The sequence below is a fragment of the Balaenoptera musculus genome, chromosome 11 (genome assembly GCF_009873245.2).
Source record: "Balaenoptera musculus isolate JJ_BM4_2016_0621 chromosome 11, mBalMus1.pri.v3, whole genome shotgun sequence".
Lineage (NCBI taxonomy): Eukaryota > Metazoa > Chordata > Mammalia > Artiodactyla > Balaenopteridae > Balaenoptera > Balaenoptera musculus.
The window spans coordinates 68,182,701-68,203,476 of record NC_045795.1 but is presented as its reverse complement, the minus strand read 5'-3'; the positions used below and the strand labels follow the sequence as shown (position 1 = coordinate 68,203,476).

At 37.3% G+C, this 20,776-nt stretch overlaps 1 protein-coding gene across 2 annotated transcripts in view; it reads left to right on the top strand.

Moving 5' to 3' along the window:
- The window catches only part of SFMBT1 (Scm like with four mbt domains 1), a 131,835-nt gene that overhangs the window by 64,958 nt on the left and 46,101 nt on the right, over nucleotides 1-20,776 (top strand). For both annotated transcript variants that reach the window (XM_036869199.1, XM_036869198.1), the window contains exons 2-3: nucleotides 8,363-8,517; nucleotides 17,514-17,608. In XM_036869199.1, the coding sequence (XP_036725094.1) occupies nucleotides 8,490-8,517; nucleotides 17,514-17,608 (123 nt within the window). In that variant the 5' untranslated portion in view covers nucleotides 8,363-8,489. The remainder of the gene's footprint in view (nucleotides 1-8,362; nucleotides 8,518-17,513; nucleotides 17,609-20,776) is intronic.

Genomic DNA, 20,776 nt, shown 5'->3' with positions numbered 1-20,776 from the left:
TATGCCCTGGAAGTGAGAACAATTTAATCTCTTTCTTTGAAATCGTTATGCTGCTTATTTATTTTTTGGATAGTTTTCTGAAATAGATATTGGAAATTGCATTGCTCAGTTGTAGAGAATACAAGTTAAAATTTTTGATGGAATAAAATTTCTCTCTAAAAGGGTTGCATCCATTTGTGCTCTTCAACCGGTGATAGCAGCATTCATATCTCCATATCTTTACCCATATTGGGTGTTATTAATCTTTTATTTTTGCCAATCTGTGAGTGAAAAATAACTTGTTTTAGCTGTTGATGTTAAACATATTTTCATATGCTTATAAGTCATTTGCATTTCTTCTGTAAAATTCCTGTTTATATCTGTTTTGCCCCTATAAGGTTTGGTCTTTTTTTATTGATTTATAGGTGCTTTCTGTAATTATGGCTATTAATTCTTTGTCTATTATATTGATATATGCTGGCAATATTTTTTTCTAGTCTATAACTTGGCTTTGAAAGTTGTTTATGGTGTCTTTTGCTAATCAGAAGTTTTAAATGTTTATGTAGTCAAATGTATCCATTTTATAGCTTCCTTGCTTAAGGAAGTCTATACTATACCAAGGTTATAACCATATTCTCTTGTGTTTGTCTTTTAATTTGTTTGGAGTCTTAATTTTCATGTTTTGCTCTTTTAATTCACCTGGGATTTATTTATGTTGCAGCATGAAGTAAGGATCTAATTTTTTTCCTCCCAAAATGGATAGCCAATTCTTTATTATTAGTTTGTTCATCCTTTCACAATTGATATGGGATGCCATTGTATCACAAACTGTACTCTCATATAAATGCATCTCTTTCTCAATCTCATTCTATTTTATGGATGTATTTGTCTTTTCTTGCACTAATACTACACTGTTTTAATATTTTGATAGAAGGAACTAGCTTCATCATATATCATCTTTTACAAAAATGTAGCTAGATTGTACATTTTCTCTTTTAGATGCATTTAAAAATTAGCTCATCAAGGTGAATAAAATACCCTATTGGGATTTTGATTGGGAAGGAAAACATTTCTCTAGCATAGTTTTATTGGCCATGTAGTAATACATTGTATGTTTGTACCATATTTTACTTAAAAATTTCTCATTGTTAGTCCAAAATAACCCTTTTAAAATATTGCCTCGTAATTTGGCTTTTTAAAAGATTGAGATATAATTGACATATAACATTGTATTAGCCCAAGGTGTACAACACTGTGATTTGATATATATATATATTGCAAAATGATTCGATTGTGTATGTATATATATGTACACAACATCTTCTTTATCCATCCATCCATGGACAGTTAGGTTGCTTCCATGTCTTGGCTATGGTAAATAATGCTGCAATGAACATGGGGGTGTAGGTATCTTTTTGAGTTAGTGTTTTCATTTCCTTTCATTTCACATACCCAGAAGTGGAACTGCTGGATCATATGGTAGTTCTATTTTTAATTTTTTGAAGAATCTACATAGTGTTTTCACACAGTGCCTACACCAATTTATATTCCCACCAGTGGTGCACAGGGATTTCCTCCACATCCTTGCCAACACTTGTTATTTCTTGTCTTTCTGATAATAGCCATTCTGACAGGTGTGAGATGGTATCTCACTGTGGTTTTGATTTCCATTTCCCTGATGATGTGATGTTGAGCACCTTTTAAAAAAATTAGGGTATTCTTGAGTTGTGGGTTTTGTTTAAAGCTTTTACTGGCTTTGTAAATTAATAAGTACTGATTTGTTCAACTGAGATAGATGTGCCCTGTGTTGCATTTACATAATCATGAAAAAGCTAAGTTAGGGTCAGATTTAACTTAGATGATTTGAGTGGCTAAGATTTGTCAACAGACTTATTTTTTATCTCCCTAGTTAAACATGTAGCAGTGGGTTAAAAACAACAACAACAAACAACTTAATGAAACAATAGAAAATTTCTACCCATGATAATCAAGTTACATTGACATTTGACAGATGGAAGCATAAGATTTAATTTAGATAGCCTGTCAAATAAGATGTGCACAAGGTCAGGGAGTGATGATTAACCCTTATGGAGAGTGAAAGGCCAACTGAAATCAACACCTGTTGGGGAACAAAAAATACAGTGACTCTACCACTAGCATTTACCGTCAAGGGCAGGGTTAACTTTGCAAATCTGCCCAAAATGGAGCATCTGATTTGCTGAATTGTTTGCACTTACCATATTTACAACATACTTGAAATTACTACTGACCTTCCATTTGTTCAGTTGAGGGAGAGGAGTGCAAATTCAAGCATGTTAGTTAGTGGGAATTTTCCTTTTAACTGTCTGGTAAATATTTACTGAATTAAAGCATTTTCTTGCAACCACCATACATACTAGGTCATATCGTTATAGTCACACTGAGTTTCTGTCCTTCTTCCTAAGTGCTTTAAAAATTATGTCTAACATGTTAAATCATTTGGCTGAGGACTCATGCTACATAAATCTCTCTTGCATTATTGTAACTTTTCTACATAATAAATACTCTTACTCAGTGTTTAATCTTAGCCTTGAAAATCAAGAGCATTAACGTGGAGCCGAGTAGTATAAGCTTAGAGTGTGGACTGCATGGGTAAACTGAAATAGGATGAGAGAGGAAGCATCATGTAGCTGTTTATTGTTCAGATGACTTTTACATCTTTTAAAAAATCTATTAAAAGATAAGTATTCCATGGTGGTTTTATTTTATATTGATATATCACTAAAAATGGAATAGCAAATTCAGTTCAGTTTTATTCTACCTGGGTTTTGTTTCTGTTTTCTTTGTGTGCCTGTGTGTGTGTGTGTGTGTGTTTGACATCAAAGCTGGTTTTGTACAATTAGCTTTGCTTTTTTAAATTGTTATTTAGGTTTCTTAGAAGTGTTTCCTATTTTAAAATACTGGCTTTAGTCTCTTTTATTAGAACCTCCTGTAAATATCTAGGCTGCTGTTTAGTTCACTGAAAGAATTCTAAATAAGATGAACAAGGTCCAGATTAGTTAGTTCATGAGAACTTATTTAAATAAATAATTCTGATGTATTGTGGTCACCACAAGAGGAATTATAATACCAAAATCAATGATAAATAAAGACAGTAAAACAGTTTAACATGAATAGGAAATAAATGAAAAGTGAATTAAATTTTTATATTTTAAGTTTCTCGATATTTTACTGTTTTTTTCCTCGCTGCATAAAAAGAGAGCAGACTAGCAATAAAGAGAAAGATCTGACAGATGTTCTAGAGCAAAAGGCTTCATCAGTTTATGTCTCATGATCCTATTAAGACAATGAACTAATTGTTTATTTGTTAAAATCTAAGTGATGCTGTAAGATCGAAAAAATGTCACAGCCCTTTTTAACAACTTTGTATGTTGACAGATGGTAAATGGTCTTCTTGCAGTGATATAAAAATACTGGGGGCTTCCCTGGTGGCTCAGTGGTTAAGAATCCACCTGCCAATGCAGGAGAGACAGGTTCGAGACCTGGTCCGGGAAGATCCCACATGCGATGGAGCAACTAAGCCCGTGCGCCATAACTACTGAGCTTGCGCTCTAGAGCCTGCGAGCCACAACTACTGAAGCCCATGTGCCTAGAGCCCGTGCTCTGCAACAAGAGAAGCCATCGCAACGAGAAGCTCGCACACCGCAACGAAGAGTAACCCCCACTCACTGCAACTAGAGGAAGCCCGCGCGCAGCAACAAAGACCCAACGCAGCCAAAAATAAAGAAAAATTTAAAAAAAAATACTGAATCACTACACCTGAAACTTATGTAATAGTGTATGTTAATTATAACTTAATTTTTTTAAAGTTACATTCTTAGTTTCAGCTACATAAGACTTGCAATTCCCCCAACTCATGTCTTTTTGGCTTTGAAGATTTATTAATAATAATAATTATTATTATCGCACTATGTGGCTCACTGCACAAAATATGCTGACGTATTTCAAGAGTTTATGAGTGTAAGCAGTGGATGACATCTTCACAGCCTAGTAAACCAACAGATAATTTTGTTACATCAGACCCATGATGAAGTTTCAAGACTGTATGTAGAGATGACCCTAAGTTAGTGCCATAGGAACTTGAATCTGTCAATATTGCATAACAGTTAACATTAACTCAGCATTTACTATGTAGCTCTATGCTACATGCACTCCATTGTTTATCCTACTTATCCTGTCAGTCCGGTGAGGTAGGTACAGTACTGTTATACTCCATTTTATTAGTGATATCATTGGCACCAATAAGGTGATTGTTGAAAGTCACATAGCCAAGTAAACAATGGACATAGGATTTTGAAAAGTTAATATAAATGATAATTGTCCTTCACTTGCTTTTTTCATTGAGAATATAGATGACATTCCCATATGCTTTTATGGATCTACTTGAATTCTTCTAATGATTACAAAGTATTTCCTAGTGTAGGTGTATCATAATGTCTGTAGCCATCTCATTCACATTTGAGGGACATATAGGCTGTTTCTGGTTTCTCACTGTTAGAGATAATACAGCAGCAAACATCATTGGCTATGTAGCCTTCCACACATTTGTGCTGTGTGAAAGGTTCTTTTGTTGTTGTTGTTCAAGAGTGCTTATTTTTTATTTATTTTGTATTGAAGTATAGTTGATTTACAATGTTGTGTTAGTTTCATGTGTAAAGCAAGGTGATTAAGTTATACATACATATATATATTCTTTTTTTTTTAAATTTATTTATTTATTTATTTATTTATGGCTGTGTTGGGTCTTCGTTTCTGTGCGAGGGCTTTCTCTAGTTGCGGCAAGTGGGGGCCACTCTTCATCGTGGTGTGCGGGCCTCTCACTATCGCGGCCCCTCTTGTTGCGGCCTCTCTTGTTGCAGAGCACAGGCTCCAGACGCGCAGACTCAGCAATTGTGGCTCACGGGCCTAGTTGCTCCGCGGCATGTGGGATCTTCCCAGACCAGGGCTCGAACCCGTGTCCCCTGCATTAGCAGGCAGACTCTCAACCACTGCGCCATCAGGGAAGCCCCTATATATCTATTCTTTTTCAGATTCTTTTCCATTATAGAGTATTACAAGATATTGAATATAGTTCCCTGTGCTCTACAGTAGGTCCTTGCTGTTTATCAATTTTATATATAGTAGTGTGTATCTGTTAATCCCAAACTCCTAATTTATCCCTCCCCTGCCATTACCCTTTGGTAACCATAAATTTGTTTTCTGTCTGTGAGTCTATATCTGTTTTGTAAATAAGTTCATTTGTATCACTTTTTTAGATTCCACATATTGTGTTGTGGGAAAGGTTCTTAACAGTAGAATTATTGCTCAAAGAGTTTGTCTTTTAAATCTTTATATGTTAAATTATTTATCATTAAATTCCTCTCCAAAAAGATAGTACCAATATATACTCTCTCCCTTTGTCTGTCTTCCTTTCCAACTCTGGAGATTTTTAGTTTTAAAAATTTTACCAATTGGAAAGGTGAAAAAAATAGTATTTGATTAAAAAGTCCTATTATTTCACCACTAATGAGATTGAGCATATTTTTGTAAGTATTAACTCTCATTTTTAGTGTGGATTAATTACATATTTTGCCGATTTTTCTTTTCTTTTTTTCTTGTTGAATTATGGGAGCTTGTATATGGAAATTAATCCATTATCTTACATGTTGCTAATATTTTCACCCATCTCAACTGTCTTATTTATTTATTTTTATTGAAGTAAAATTGACATATTATATTAGTTTCAGGCATACAGCATAATGATTTGATATCTGTATACATTGTGAAGATTACCACAGTAAATCTAGTTAACATCTGTCACCGTACACAGTTAGAAAAAATTTTTTTGTGTGATGAGAACTTTTAAGACCTACTCTCTTATCTTTGAATTTTATTTATGGTCTTTTGCCATGTAGAAATTTTATACTTTTATGGTTTTTGGCACTCTTTTATGGTTTCTCTGATTGGGTCCAGAGTAATTTTTTTTTTTTTCCAGAGTGATATCTTTAAAAACACAGATTTGATCCTTTCTCTGCTTAAGAAAACCCTCGGTTGCTTCCCATTGAGAGGCACTATAATACAGCGTTTGAGGACATATAATGTGGACGTTTTGCTAGGTTTGAAACCTGGTTTTCCTACTTAGCTAGCTGTGGGACACTGGCAGGTAGTACCTGTTTTGTGCCTGTTTCCTCATGATAGTGATGTCACCTTGTCCAGTTGTTGAGAGTATTAAATGGGTTAATATGTTTCAGTGCTTTGGACAGTACCCCGTTCATGGTGAATCCTCAGTATGTGTCAACTGCGTTACTCCTACTCTTCCTGTCCAGTTTCATGGTGTGCCACTTACCCGGGTGGTTCCCATGCTCCAGCCACAGTGGCCTGCACTCAGTTCCTCCCCACCGTAGAGCCTTTGTATGTGCTGCTCCCTATTCCTGGACTATTTCCTTTCTGCCCTTTTTGCCTAACTGCTGTTTCCCCTTTCGTGTCAGCTTAAATACCTTTCCCCGCCCCAGGGACGCTGTCAGTGACCTCTTAGTTTAGGTTAGGTCTGCCATTATGTTCTATCTTAGCACCCACTGCTGCTTTTCCTTCATAGCACTTTAAATAATTGTTTTAAATTGTTGGCTTAAATTGTCTTACACCAGGTGAAAATAAGCATCATGAATGCAGGAACCAAGTGTCTCTTGATTGCTTTACCCTTATTCCCTAGAATAGTGGATGGTAATGAGCTGGTGTTTAATAAATATGGGGAGTGAATGAATTAGCAGGTGGAATGGTACAGTTTGAATGTTTTGGGCTTGGGGTAGGAAAGTAAACTGAGAGAAGAAAGCTTATTTAGAGGCTTTAAATCTCACTACCAGGATTCTATTCAGTTGTTCCTATCTGTGAAAGTGTGAGTTTCAGTGCTTATGTTGTATGAAAAGATTTTGGATAACTGGCAGTTACCTCAAATGGGATATCCATAATTTTAACTGTTATTAAGATTTTCTCTATGCTCAATATGAAATTTAGTTTTAAAATCTGAAAATGTTACACTCATTTTACAGATTTTAAAAATGGACATAATATAGTCTGTATAAGATTGCATAGTTAGTTATGGGTAGAGCTGGGGCTAGAATCTGGGTATCCCTATCACCCAGCTCATGCTGTTGTACTTGAGGTAGCTTGTACCTTTTCAAAGAGTATGTTAAAATTTAAACTAATTTTTTCTTAGTGTTTAAAAGATTTTTATGATGATCTATTACTGGGGATCTAATACAGAATCAGAATCTTTTTGAGAGGTTCAGAGTTGTTTGCTCTTGTAGGTATCACCCAGGCAGCTGTGGCTGTTGAGTTCCTATTCCACCTTTATAGTTTTCTTCATTGTTGCCCTTGAGGTTAGTTCACATCACACCTTCCTGCAGCAGCTCCTTTTCCCCCTTGCATTTACTCTTTCTAATCTGTTAGGCATATATAAAGGCAGTATCTTAGATTGTTTTACATGTATGTAAAGCAAGAATAAATAGATTCATCCATGCTGCAGCATGGATGGGCCTCAAAAACATGCTGAGTGAAAGAAGTCAGGTGCAAAAGACCACATGTTGTATAATTTCATTTGTGTGAAATGTCCAGAAGAGGCAAAATCTCTAGAGGCAAAAGCAGATTAGTGGTTGCCTGAGGCTAGGGATGGAATGGAGAAGAACTGCAAGTGGGGAATGAAGTTTCTTTCCAGGGTGATGGAAATATTCTAGAATTGGATTATAGTGATGGTTATACAACTCTGTAAATTTATTGAAAATTATTGAATTGTACACTTAAAATGGGAAATTTTGGCATGTGAATTATATCCCAATAAAGCCTTTTTAAAAAAGAATAAATGGTTTCAGAGGTTATTTTGGAGGGATTGAGCTCTCTTTATAAGTGTAATTGTAGACAAATATAGTTGATACTTCTTGGTTCTGCATAATATTCTAGGTAAATGAAATGGAAAACTAGATAAAATAATATGTCGTATCCTGAATCTTATTTACTGGTTAAGACAGGGCATTGAAAGCTAACTTTTCCCCCCAGGATTTCATTAGGAATTAGAGTTTTTGTGGATAGTGGTGCTCAGTATTATAATCTAAGTTGAAGGGGTAGTGATTCATATATATGTTTATTTGTTGTGATTTTTAGATATCAAGATCTTGATAGCTCTTTCTCTCTACACACACACACACACAGTCTTCAAAATTAGAAAAGGTGTCAAATTTTTTTTCTCTAATTCCATCTATTCTGCCAGTGTATTTTTGTTTTATCTGCCCTTTCAGCCCACCCGAGTGTCATGTCTTATGACTGAATAAACACTGGGCTGCAGCCTGTTAATGTGTTCTTTTTGATTTTTCAGCACTTTCATTTGGACCCTTGGATGCCCATTGAACAGATGCTTGAGAACTGCAAGTAATCTTCAGATTGTAGCATAACTATAAGGCCTGTCCTCTGTGTGGGGAGGAGATCACCCATGTGCTGTGGAAATGAACGGGGAGCAGCAGATTGATGCAGGTATTGGTTTTGCTGAGCAAAATCCATTCTTCAGAGTGCAGAATTCCATTACTTACCTGTGTTATGTTGTCTGGCTTATCTTTCTACCACTAAATGGGAAGCTCTTTGAAGACATGAGTTGTCTTTCTTTGTACCTGGCAGAGAACCTGGCACTGAGTTGGGGGGGGGGTACTCAGCATGTTTGTTGAAAAAGTAAATAACTTTTACGAGCAGACTTCATTAAAAAAAAAAGAAAGTTAGGTTCTTTTGAGGTAATTATCAATTCATAGGAGCTTGCAAAAATACTGACAGTTCTCATGTACCATTCACCCAGTTTCTACTGTAAGTTACATCTCATTTAAGTATAGTACAATATAAAAGCTAGGAAATTGATCTATGTATAAAATGTATGTAGTTCTGTCATTTTATCATGTGTAGATTCCTGTAACCACCACCTCAGTCAAGATACAGAACTATTCCATCACCACACAGAGCTCCTTTGTACTGCCCCTTCATAGTTACACCTACTCCTCTTCCCCAATATTCCCTAACCCCAGGTAACCATTAATCTGTTCTTCATCTCTATAATTTTGTCATTTCCAGAATGTTACATAAATAGAACCACACAGTATGTGACTTTTTGAGATGGGCTTTTTTCACTGAAAATAATGCCCCTGAGATCCATCCAAATTCTTGAATGTATCAGTAGTCTGTTCCCTTTTATTGCTTGGTAGTATTCCGTGGATATACTGCAGTTTGGTTAACCGTTCATCTGTTGCAGTACATTTTGGTTGCTTCTAGTTTTTGGTTTTTATGAATAAAGCTGCTATAAACAATCATATACATAAAATTTCGTTTTTCTGGGATAAATGCCGAGGAGCACACCTACTTTCCAGAGTGGCTGTACCATTATGCATTCTTAGCAGCAGTATGTGAGATCTGATTTCTTCACATCCTCACAGCCGTCTGGTATTGTCACTATTTTTATTTAAGTCATGCTGATAGATGTGTAATGATAGCTCATCCTGGTCTTAATTTTCTTTCCCCTATTGGCTGAATGCAAATGATGTTGAACAGGTGATGCAGGTGATGTTGAACAGGTGCTTACTTGCCATCCCTGTATCCCCTTCAGTACCATGTCTTCGTATTTTTGGCTCATTTATTAATCATACTGTTTGTTTGCTTTTAATAATTTTTTTAACTATAGAGGTTTCCTGAAAACATCTTTATTGAAATATTTTTCTTTTTTTTAAGATATAATTCACATACTATAAAATTTACACTTTGAGAGTATACATACAGTTCAGTGGTTTTTAGTATATACACAAAGTTGTGTGACCAACACTACTACCTAATTCCAGAACGTTTTCATCACTCCTCAGAAGAAACCATTAGCAGTCATTTCTTGCTTAATCTACCCTCTGGCAACCATGTCTACTTTCTGTCTCTACAGATTTACCTATTCCTACTTTCTTTTTATTAATGTTTGCATGGTATATCCTTTTCATCCTTTCACTTTCTTTTTTTTTTTTAATTTTATTTATTTTTGGCTGCACTGGGTCTTTGTTGCTGTGCGCAGGCTTTCTCTAGTTGTGGCGAGCAGGGGCTACTCTTCGTTGCGGTGTGTGGGCTTCTCATTGCTGTGACTTCTCTTGTTGAGACGCACAGGCTCTAGTCACGTGGGCTTCAGTAGTTGCAGCACGCAGCTCGGTAGTTGAGACATGCAGGCCCTAGAGCGCACAGACTGGCTTTAGTAGTTTCGGCGTGTGGCTCAGTAGTTGTGGCCCATGGGCTTAGTTGCTCCACGGCATGTGGGGTCTTCCTGGCCCAGGGATCAAACCTGTGTCCCCTGCATTGGCAGGCGGATTCTTAACCTCTGCGCCACCAGGGAAGTCTCTCATCCTTTCACTTTCAACCTGTGTAAATCGTTATATTTGGAGTAAGTTTCTTGTAACAGCATGTAGTCATTAAAAAATATTTTTTTCAGTCTTGTAATTGGTGTAGACCATTTACACTTAATGTAATTATTGATATGTTAGGGCTCACGTCTGCCATTTTTGTCCATTTGTTTTCTCTGTTTTTTTAATACATTTATTTATTTATTTATTTATTTTTAGCTGCGTTGGGTGTTCGTTGGTGCCCACAGGCTTTCTCTAGGTGCTGCGAGCGGGGGCTGCTCTTCGTTGCGGTGCGCGGGCTTCTCATTGTGGTGGCTTCTCTTGTTGCGGAGCACAGGCTCTAGTCACACGGGCTTCAGTAATTGTGGCTTGAGGGTTCAGTAGTTGTGGCTTGCGAGCTCTAGACCACAGGCTCAGCAGTTGTGGCACACGGGCTTAGTTGCTCCACGGCATGTGGGATCTTCCCGGACCAGGGCTTGAACCCACGTCCCCTGCATTGGCAGGCAGATTCTTAACCACTGTGCCACCAGGGAAGCCCTGTTTTCTCTGTTTTTTTGTTCCTATCTTTTCCTGCCTTCCTGTGGGTTACTTGAACTTTTTTTTAGAATTTCATTTTGATTTGTCTGTACACTGTTCTTGAGTGTTTCTCTTTGTATAGCTTTTTAGTGGTTGCTCTAGGTATTACATTATATATACTTATCACACTCTGCTGGTTTTATCATTTTGTTAATTTGAGTGAAGTGTAAAAATTTTACCTATTTTTATGTCTCTTTACCTACTCTTATTTATAATAAACTTGTCTTAAATATTCATCTACATGTTTTGAGAACCACATCAGATATTGTTAAAAGTTTTGCTTCAACTGTCAAATATAATTTAGAAAATTCAAGAGGAGAAGGAAAATGTATGTTTTCCAGTATTTTTACTCTTTTCATTGTTCTTTATTCCTTCCTGATTTTCCAAGATTCCTTCTCTGTCATTTCATTTCTGTTTATAGAATTTCCTTTAGCCATTTTGTTAGGGTAGGTCTCTTGGTGATAGAATTCATTAGTTTCCCTTCATCTGAGAATATCTTAATTTTGCCACTCATTATTAAAGGCTGTTTTTGCTAAATATAGAATTCTGAGTTGAAAGTTCTTTTCTTCATCTCCTGAAAAATATTGTGCCTTCTGGCCTCCCTTTCTGATGAAAAATTTCCTGTCATTGGAATTCTGTCTCCCACCACTCCCCTTAAAAGAGGTATTGTTTCTCTTGCTGCTTTCAGGATTTTTTGTCTCTAGTTTTCAGCAGTTTGACTCTGTGTATCTGTGCACAGATTTCCTTGGGTTTATCTTGTTGGGAGTTTTCTCACCTTAAAACTATAGGCTTACGTCTTTTGACAAATTTGGAACATTTTCAGCCATTATTTCTTCTAGGACTTTTTCTGCCCTGTTCTCTTTCTCTTCTTTTGGGACACTGAAGACACTTTTATTAGATCTGTTGCTATTGTCGCACAGCTCTGTGAGGCTCTCTTCATTTTTTTTTCTCTCCGGTGTTGAAATTGGGTGTTTTTTATTGCTCTTTAATTTTGGTGTTTTTTTCCCTGTCCTCCTCATTCTGCTGTAGAGCTTATCTATAGAGGAGTTTGTTTTGTTTTGTTTTTTGGTTATTGTATTTTCAGTTCTAAAATTTCTGTCTTGAGCTGGGGAGGAATGAAAGATGGGAATAGCTCCAACTTAAGAGCCACAATCCCACTATTCTAACAGAGGTTCTGTAACTTGTCTTAATAGATGCTTTTCAGTTTGTTCTGTGCCTTCAGTTAATTTCAGAACTTTGAAATGGTCAATTTTCATTGTTTAGCCAGTATTTTTGCTGCTTTTCTGGAAGAGTGGGTTCACTGAGGTACTCACTCCGCTATTTAGGAAGTTGATTTGTTTTCTTTTAAGTGTTATTATTAACTCATATCGTATATACATTACATATATATTTTATATATGAATTTGAATCCATTGCTGTCATCATTCATTTGATGATCAAATTGCCTCATTCTAGACCAATGAGAGTTCTTTCAGATTGGTTCCTGTGTTCTTTGGATGTGACGTCATATATCTTTGATAGTTATAGTCCTTGCTTTCTGGCATAATAAGATTCCAAGGTCCCTCTTGCACGTTTCCTGCCCCAAGCTTGCAATCTGCCATTTCTCGGAGGAGTTCTTTTTTTTTAAAGTGGATATGATATTTACAGTCTACAGTCCAGGTGCTGGGGTGCTCATTGATAGCAGATTGCCATTTCTTCTAGGTCTTATCCTTAGACATAGCTAGGAAATACACGTCTTTTGAAGAGAAAAGAAAATCAGATGGCTTCATCTGATATTTACAATTTTAATTTAAAATTACAGGGTTTTTATTTCTTTGATTTTATATTCGTGTCTCTTTTCTTTTAGAAATGTGTTGTTTTGTAATGTCTTTAGTATCACTTATTTGTTTTTATCCTATAATATTCATATAATTTTTTCACAATAACAATACCAGCCTTCCAAATATCAGTAGGATAATAGTGTATAGTTTAAGATTTCTTTATGGTTTTGCCTTTAGATATATTCCACTTGGGTTTGCAGTCAAAATTTTGTATTTTATTAATGACTTAAAGGGATCCTGTTTTCTTTGCGGTTTTGACACCAACAGTTAGGCATATTTGTTTAAGTTCATTTTCAGTTTTTAGAATTTTTAATTTAAATGTTTCTAAATTGTGTAAGTATATACATAGTTACAAAGTCAAAATTATATAACAACATTCCCACTTTCAACCTGATAGTATTCATCCTTTTTATTCTTCTCCATATATATAACAAGTTTTATTACTTTTTATTCTATTTTTCATGTTTTAAAATATAAAAAGATATGTGTGAGCATTTACATATATATTCATCTCTCTCTCACCTTATACAAAAACGAGAGCTACAATGAAAACTGCTCTGTGTTTTGCTGTTTCACTTAGTGTATACTGAAGATTATTCCACATCAGTATGTGGAAATCATTCTCATTCTTTTTTACAGATGTATAGTACTGGATGTATATACCGTATTTTATTCACCCTGTTCCTTATTGATGGACATTTGGGTTGTTTCCAGTCTTGGTATTACATATAGTACTGCAATGAATAGTTTTGTACATATGTCTTTTTGTATTTTTGCCAGCATATCTTTGGGATAGATTCCTAGAAGTGGGATTGCTGGATCAAAAGGTAAATACGTATGTAATTTTGCTAGATATTGCCAAGTTCTTTCACCGGGGTTATGTCGTTATGCTTTACCTGCTTAATTACCTGCCTCACCATGGAGTGTGTTGTCAGACTTCGGAATTTTTTCCATCTGATATCTCAATGTAGTTTCCATTTGCATTTTAAAAAAATGAATAAATTTGCACACGTTTCCATATGTTTAAAGACTATTTGCATTTTTAAAAAATAAATTCTCAGGACTTCCCTGGTGGCGCAGTGGTTAAGAATCCGCCTGCCAATGCAGGGGACATGGGTTCAAGCCCTGGTCCGGGAAGATCCCACATGCCATGGAGCAACTAAGCCCATGTGCCACAACTACTGCGCCTGCGCTCTAGAGCCCGCGAGCCACAACTACTGAGCCTGCGTGCCGCAACTACTGAAGCCCGCACACCTAGAGCCTGTGCTCCGCAACAAGAGAAGCCACCGCAATGAGAAGCCCATGCACCGCAATGAGAAGCCCACGCACCGCAACGAAGAGTAGCCCCTGCTCGCCGAAACTAGAGAAAGCCTATGCACAGCAGCGAAGACCCAATGCAGCCAAAAATAAAATAAATTTATTAAAAATAAAATAAGTTCTCTTTTCATGTGTTTTGCTGACTTTTCTATCAGATCATTAGTCTAGTTTCTTCTCAGTTTTTAGGTAGTTTTTGATGAATGAGAGATTTTAGTCCTTTCATTCGCTGCTTTTATTGTTGTTACTGTTTATTTTTTATTTTTAAATCAGCATGCTGTTTGAGGGACTAGGGTTCTTGCCAAGGACCATGAATATGAATGTCCAGCCTTGTTATGTTTTAGTGATGGAAGTTGACTTTCTACTGGCTCATACTTCCAGAATGCTCCCAATAAAGTCTTTGTTGGTTTGTTGTATTTCTAGGGAAAAATTTCAAATACATAGAAACGAATGGAAAACAATATAGGAAACACCCACGTACCTACAATGCAGAATTTAGAAATTAATAAATAATAAATTAACATTGTCCAATATTTGTTTTCATTTTTAAAATTGTGGTAAAGTATCCATAACGTAAAATTGACCACTTCAGCCATTTTTAAGTGTACTGTTCAGTGGCATTACATACATTCACGTTATTGTGTAACTATTACCACCGTCCATCTCCAAAACTTTTTCATCTTCCCATACTGAAACTCTGTACCCATTAAACACTAACTCCCCATTCCCCTCTCCCCCTAGTCCTTGGAAACTACCATTCTTCTTTCTGTCTCTATGAATTTGACTACTCTAACTACCTCAAGTAAGTGGAATCATAGAATATTTGACCTTTTGTGGCCGGCTTATTTCATTTAGTGTAATGTTCTCATGGTTCATCCACATTGTAGCCTGTAGCCTGTGTCAGAATTTCCTTCCTTTTTTTTCAGAGATGTGGTGCTGTTTTTCTTATATATATAAATTTATTTATTTATTTTTGGCTGTATTGGGTTTTCATTGCTGCATGAGGGCTTTCTTTACTTGTGGCAAGCAAGGGCTACTCTTCGCTGTGGTGCAGGTGCTTCTCATTGCGGTGGCTTCTCTTGTTGCGGAGCACGGGCTATAGGCATGCGGGCTTCAGTAGTTGTGGCACGTGGGCTCAGTAGTAGTGGCTCATGGGCTCTAGAGCTCAGGCTCAGTAGTTGTGGCGCACGGGCTTAGTTGCTCCGCAGCACGTGGGATCTTCCCGGACCAGGGCTCGAACCCGTGTCCCCTGCATTGGCAGGCGTATTCTTAACCACTGCACCACCAGGGAAGCCCCTCCTTCCTTTTTATGACTAAATAATATTTCATTGCATGCATATAGCACATTTTGTTTATCCATTCATCTGTTGATGGACACTTGAGTCAGTTACTTCCGCCTTTTGGCTATTGTGAATATTGCTGCTATAAACATTCATGTATAGATATCTGTTTGAGTCCCTGCTATCAGTTCTTTTGGGTATATACCCAGAAGTGGAATTGCTGGATCATATGGTAATTATATTTTTAATTTTTTGAGAAAGCACCAAAATTTTTTCCACAGTGGCTGTACCATTTTATATTCCGAGACCAGCAGTGCACAAAGATTCCAATTTCTCACAGCCTTGCCTACACTTATTTTCTGCTTTTTTGATAATAGCCATCCTAATGAGTGTGAGGTGGTGTCTCACTGTGGTTTTGATTTGCATTTCCCTAATGATGTTGAACATGTTTTCATGTGTTTTTTCATTTTTTAAAAGAAATAAAACATAATACAGTTTAAGGCTCTTTTGTACTTTCCTTCTAATCTTCTTTGCTTCCCTCCATCCCCAAAGGTAGCGCTGTTAATGTCGATGTATATTCTTCCCATCCTTTTTTTATACTGTTATTGATCTGTACTTATAAACATTATATTGCAGTTTTGTTTTGAAGCCTAAATTGTATCTTGTACTTTTCATTCTGCACCTGCTGTTTTTACTTGATGTGATTTTTTTTGAGATTTATATATGTCAATATAGTTCATTTATTTCAGCTGCTATATGTAGTAGTACTCCATTGTAGGATTGCCATAATTTATCTCTTCTTCTACTGATTGCTTCTGTCTGTTGCTGTTAGAAACAGTGCTGTGGTGAGCATCCTTGTATTTGCCTCCTTGTGTTTGTGTGAAGCACAGGCTCCCCAAGGGTATACTCATTCAGCAGCTGTTTATCACAGACTTGCTAGTGACAGGCATTGTTTTGGGCAGTGGGGATAGTCAGTGAACAAAACCCTGCTCTTAGGGAGCTTATGTGAATTGGGATTATTGGATTCCAATGGAGTGTTTGAATCTTTGCTCACTCAACAAAAATGTATTGAGTCTCTGCTGTGACAGAGATGTAGGAGTGACCAAAACAAAGTTCCTGTCTTCACAGAGTTTATTGTCTAATGGGGAAGATAAAAAGACATGGTATGCTTGCAGGTAGGAATGAATGCCGTGAAGATAATGAAAGCAGAGGCTGGAGGTTTCTACTTTAGATGCACACTGATGGAAGGCCTTTCTGGTGGAAGGCTTTTCTGGAGAGGTGTTGAGTAGAGGCTAGAATAACGTAAAGCTGTCAATGACAGGGGAATGAGTCTAAGCAGAGGAAATAACAAACACAGAGACTTTGAGGAAAGAACATGGTTAGAGAGGAGTGGCAAGAAACTCAGTGTCCCTCGAGTGCAGTGAGCAAACAAGAGGCTGGTTGGGGATGCAGGAGCAGGGTCGGGAACTAGGGGTCAGATCACATAGGGCCTTTGCAGTCTCCCAAATTTTAGATTTTATTGTGTGATTAAAAGGTGAAAGATATTGTTGTTAGACCTTGCGCTTAGAGAGATAGCAGTAGAAATGGTGGAAGGTGATTAGATTTGGGATATTTTTAAACGTAGTACCCAGAATTTTCTGATGGATTGGATGTGAGATGTGAAAGAAAGGGAAGAAAGTAAGGGTAACTCTACAGTTTTTGGATTGAGTCAAAATATCAACCAGTGGTAACTTTTACTCAGTTGGAGAGTACTAAGGAAGAACAGATTGAAAATTTAAGTTTGAAATGCCTATTAAGGATCTCAGATATTTGGCATTAGATACTAAATTACAGTCCAAAGCGATTATAGTAGTTACACTCTCACCAGCCTTATGTGATCTATTTAGGTGAATCCCAGATAGATCCCAGCAGGAGACAGCATGTCACACTCTATGGTGTTGAGATTCATTGACAATCAGTGCACTAAGGGAACCTGCTATTTAAAAAGAATACTTAGTTATTTTGTGTGAAAAGTCAATTAACTTGTGAAGTAAGTTGTAAGTTAGGTTTACTAAGTTTATGTTTTTATACCTTAAGTTTTTTTTAATTGAGTCTTACCTGTTTTTGTATTGTTTTGTTTTTAATTCCAGATGCTGGATCTGGAGTGGAAGAAGTGGAATTGAGCTGGGAAGACTATCTAGAAGAGACAGGGTCCACAGCAGTTCCCTACGGGTCTTTTAAACATGTGAGCAGTGACTATATTGCTTGACTTACTATATTTCTTTTCTTTGACTCACTGCACCATCATTAGAGAGTTTAGAGTTATTTTAAGGTAGAATACTTGAGAGAATTTGAGTGCTTTTTCTTTTTCCCTCCTGTTGCCACTTTTATTAAGAAAACTTGACATATTCTAAAACCCTTTTGGTTTTGTGTATTTTTTGCCACTCGATGCCAACTTGTCTTTTTTTGACCAGTCATGAATATTCCTTTATTTTGTCAAAAAAAAAAACCTCTTCAGTTGAAGAAAATGATTTATAGTCTGGTACAGGCAGACCTTGGAGCTGTTGTGGGTTCAGTTCCAGACCACCACAGTAAGGCAAGTATTGCAATAAAGTGCAAGTCACACGAATTTTGTGGTTTCCCAGTACATATAAAAGTATGTTTAAACTATACTATAGTCTGTTAAGTGTGCAATAGCATTATGTCTAAAAAAAAGTACCTACCTTAATTTAAAAATACATTATTGCTGAAAAATGCTAGTCATCATCTGAGCCTTTAGCCAGTTGTAATCTTTGTACTGGTGGAGGGTGTTACCTCGACGTTGATGCTGCTGACTGGTCAGGGTGGTGGTGGCTGAAGGGCTGGGGTGGCCGTGGCAGTTTCTTGAAAAAAGACAACAGTGAAGTTTGCCCCATGGATTGACTCTTCCTTTTACGAATGATTTCTCTGTAGGTGCAATGCTATTTGATAGCATGTTACCCATAGTAGAAGTTCTTTCAAAATTGGAGTCAATTCTCAAGCCCTGCCACTGCTTTATCAACTAAGTTTATGTACTATTCTAAATCCTTTGTTGTCATTTCAACAATCTTCATAGCATCTTCACCAGGAGTAGATTCCATCTCAAGAAAGCTCATCCATGAGAAGAAACTCCTGGGACTTCCCTGGTGGTCCAGTGGTTAGGACTCCATGGTGCCAAGGCAGGGGGAATGGGTTCGATCCCTGGTCGGGAAACTAGGATCCCTCGTGCTACACGATGTGGCCAAAAGATTAAAAAAAAAAAAAAAAGGAAGAAGAAGAAGAAACTCCTCATTTGTTCAGGTTTTATCATGAGATTGCACCAATTCAGTCACATTTTCAGGCTTCACTTCTAGTTTTCTTGCTGTTCCACCCCATTGGCAGTTACTTTCTCCACTGAAGTCCTGAACCCCTCAAAGTCATCCATGAGGGTTGGAATCAGGTTCTTCCAAACACCTGCTAATGTTCATTTTGACCTCTTCCCATGGATCACAAATGTAATTAAAGGCATCTAGAACGGTGAATCCTTTCCAGGAGGCTTTCAATTGTTAGATTCATCAGAGGAATCACTATAGCAGCTATGGCTTCATGAAATGTATTTTTTAAGTAGTCAGACTTGAAAGTTGAAATGACTTCTTAATCCATAGGCTGCAGAATGGATGTTGTGTTTGCAGGCATGAAAACATTATTAATCTTGTACATTTCCATCAGAACTCTTGGGTAACCAGGTGCATTGTCAGTGAGCAGTACTATTTTGAAAGGAATCTTTTCCTGAGCAGTAGGTTTCAACAGTGGGTTTAAAATATGCAGTAAACCATGTTGTAAACAGATGTGCGGTCATCCAGGCTTTGTTTTTCCATTTATAGAGCACAGGCAGGTTAGATTCAGTATAATTCTTGAAGGCCCTAGGATTTTTTCATGGTAAATGAGCACTGGCTTCAGCTTAAGCTCACCAGCTGCATTAGCCCCTAACAAGAGAGTCAGCTTGTCCTTTGAAGCTTTGAAGCCAGGCTTTGACTTCTCTGGCTATGGAAGTCCTAGATGGCATTTTCTTCCATCTTCTTCCAAGATAAGGCTGTTTCATCTACATTGAAAATCTGTTGTTTAGTGTAGCTACCTCCATCCATTATCTTAGCTAGATCTTCTGGATAACTTGCTGCAGGTTCTACATCAGCACTCGCTGCTTCACCTTGCACTTTTATGTTATAGAAATGTCCTTTTTCCTTCAACCTCATGAACCAGCCTCTGCTAGCTTCACACTTTTCTTCTGCAGCTTCCTCTCTCAGCCTTAATAAAATTGAAGAGAGTTAGGGCTTTGCTCTGGATTAGGACTTGGCCTAACCATAAACCTGAATTAGTATATGGTGAAGGGCTGCCAAATATAGTAAAAATCAAGCATGGATATAGGAAGATGTTGAGAAGGGATGGCTATGACTAGCAGATCATGGGCAAAACTGGTAGAACTCAGAACTCTAGAGCAATGGTAATGTATGTCCAAGCCACTGGCAAGAGTTTTACACGACCAAGTTTGGCACAAAGGAAAGAGGGAAGACAGGGCTGAAGAAGGAATTAGAGATAAACCACATTTGCACAGAGGAAGAGTGTAAGATAGTGAAAAAGCCTTCCTCATGGTGCATGTCTGGTGGAGAGAACAGCCCCCACTATGGGAAAGGCACTAAGCTTTACCTGGGTCTTCTAGAACAAAAGCATCAAACTGGGGAAGGAATGTAGGTAGGAGAGGGGTAGGAATACATGCTGGAGCATCAGAAGTCCCCTACCGTTGGGGGAAGGTTAGGATCACTGAGAAGTTTCCACCCCCAAGACCAAGGGACACAGAATCTCACAAGACTGAGGCTGAATCTCAGAGAATGCTTGTCCCCCACTACCAAGTTAGAAAATTGTGGGTGGTAGAGGTCTGTTTGTGGGGGAGAGGCAAGAGTGTGGAGAGAGAGAGAGAGAGACAGTCACAAAGAGAAGTGTAGTTACAAAAGAGGTGTAGTCACAAAGAGAAGATCTAAATGTGAGGGTGGAGCAGCTAATGTTGAGGGAAAAAACCGTATAGCAAATGAGCCTACAGCATAAATACCAGACAGTGCTAGTGGAATCTGAAGCCTATGGTGCACTGTGAATAACTGTTAGCAACAATAAAACCCAAACACAGCTCTACTCCTAACTAGATTGACTTAACCTTCTCTCTTGAACTTAAGACCTAAGAAGAAACTTGCTCATTTCCGTGAGTAAATACTATGTGTCTCAGTCTTGACTGTTCTACCCAGGATGTCTAGCTTTCAACCAAAAATCATGAGAGACACACAAGAAGGAAGAGAAAAACAGCACACTGTCAAGAGGCAAAGCATTCAATAGAACCAGACTTTATGACCCAGATGTTTAAACTGTC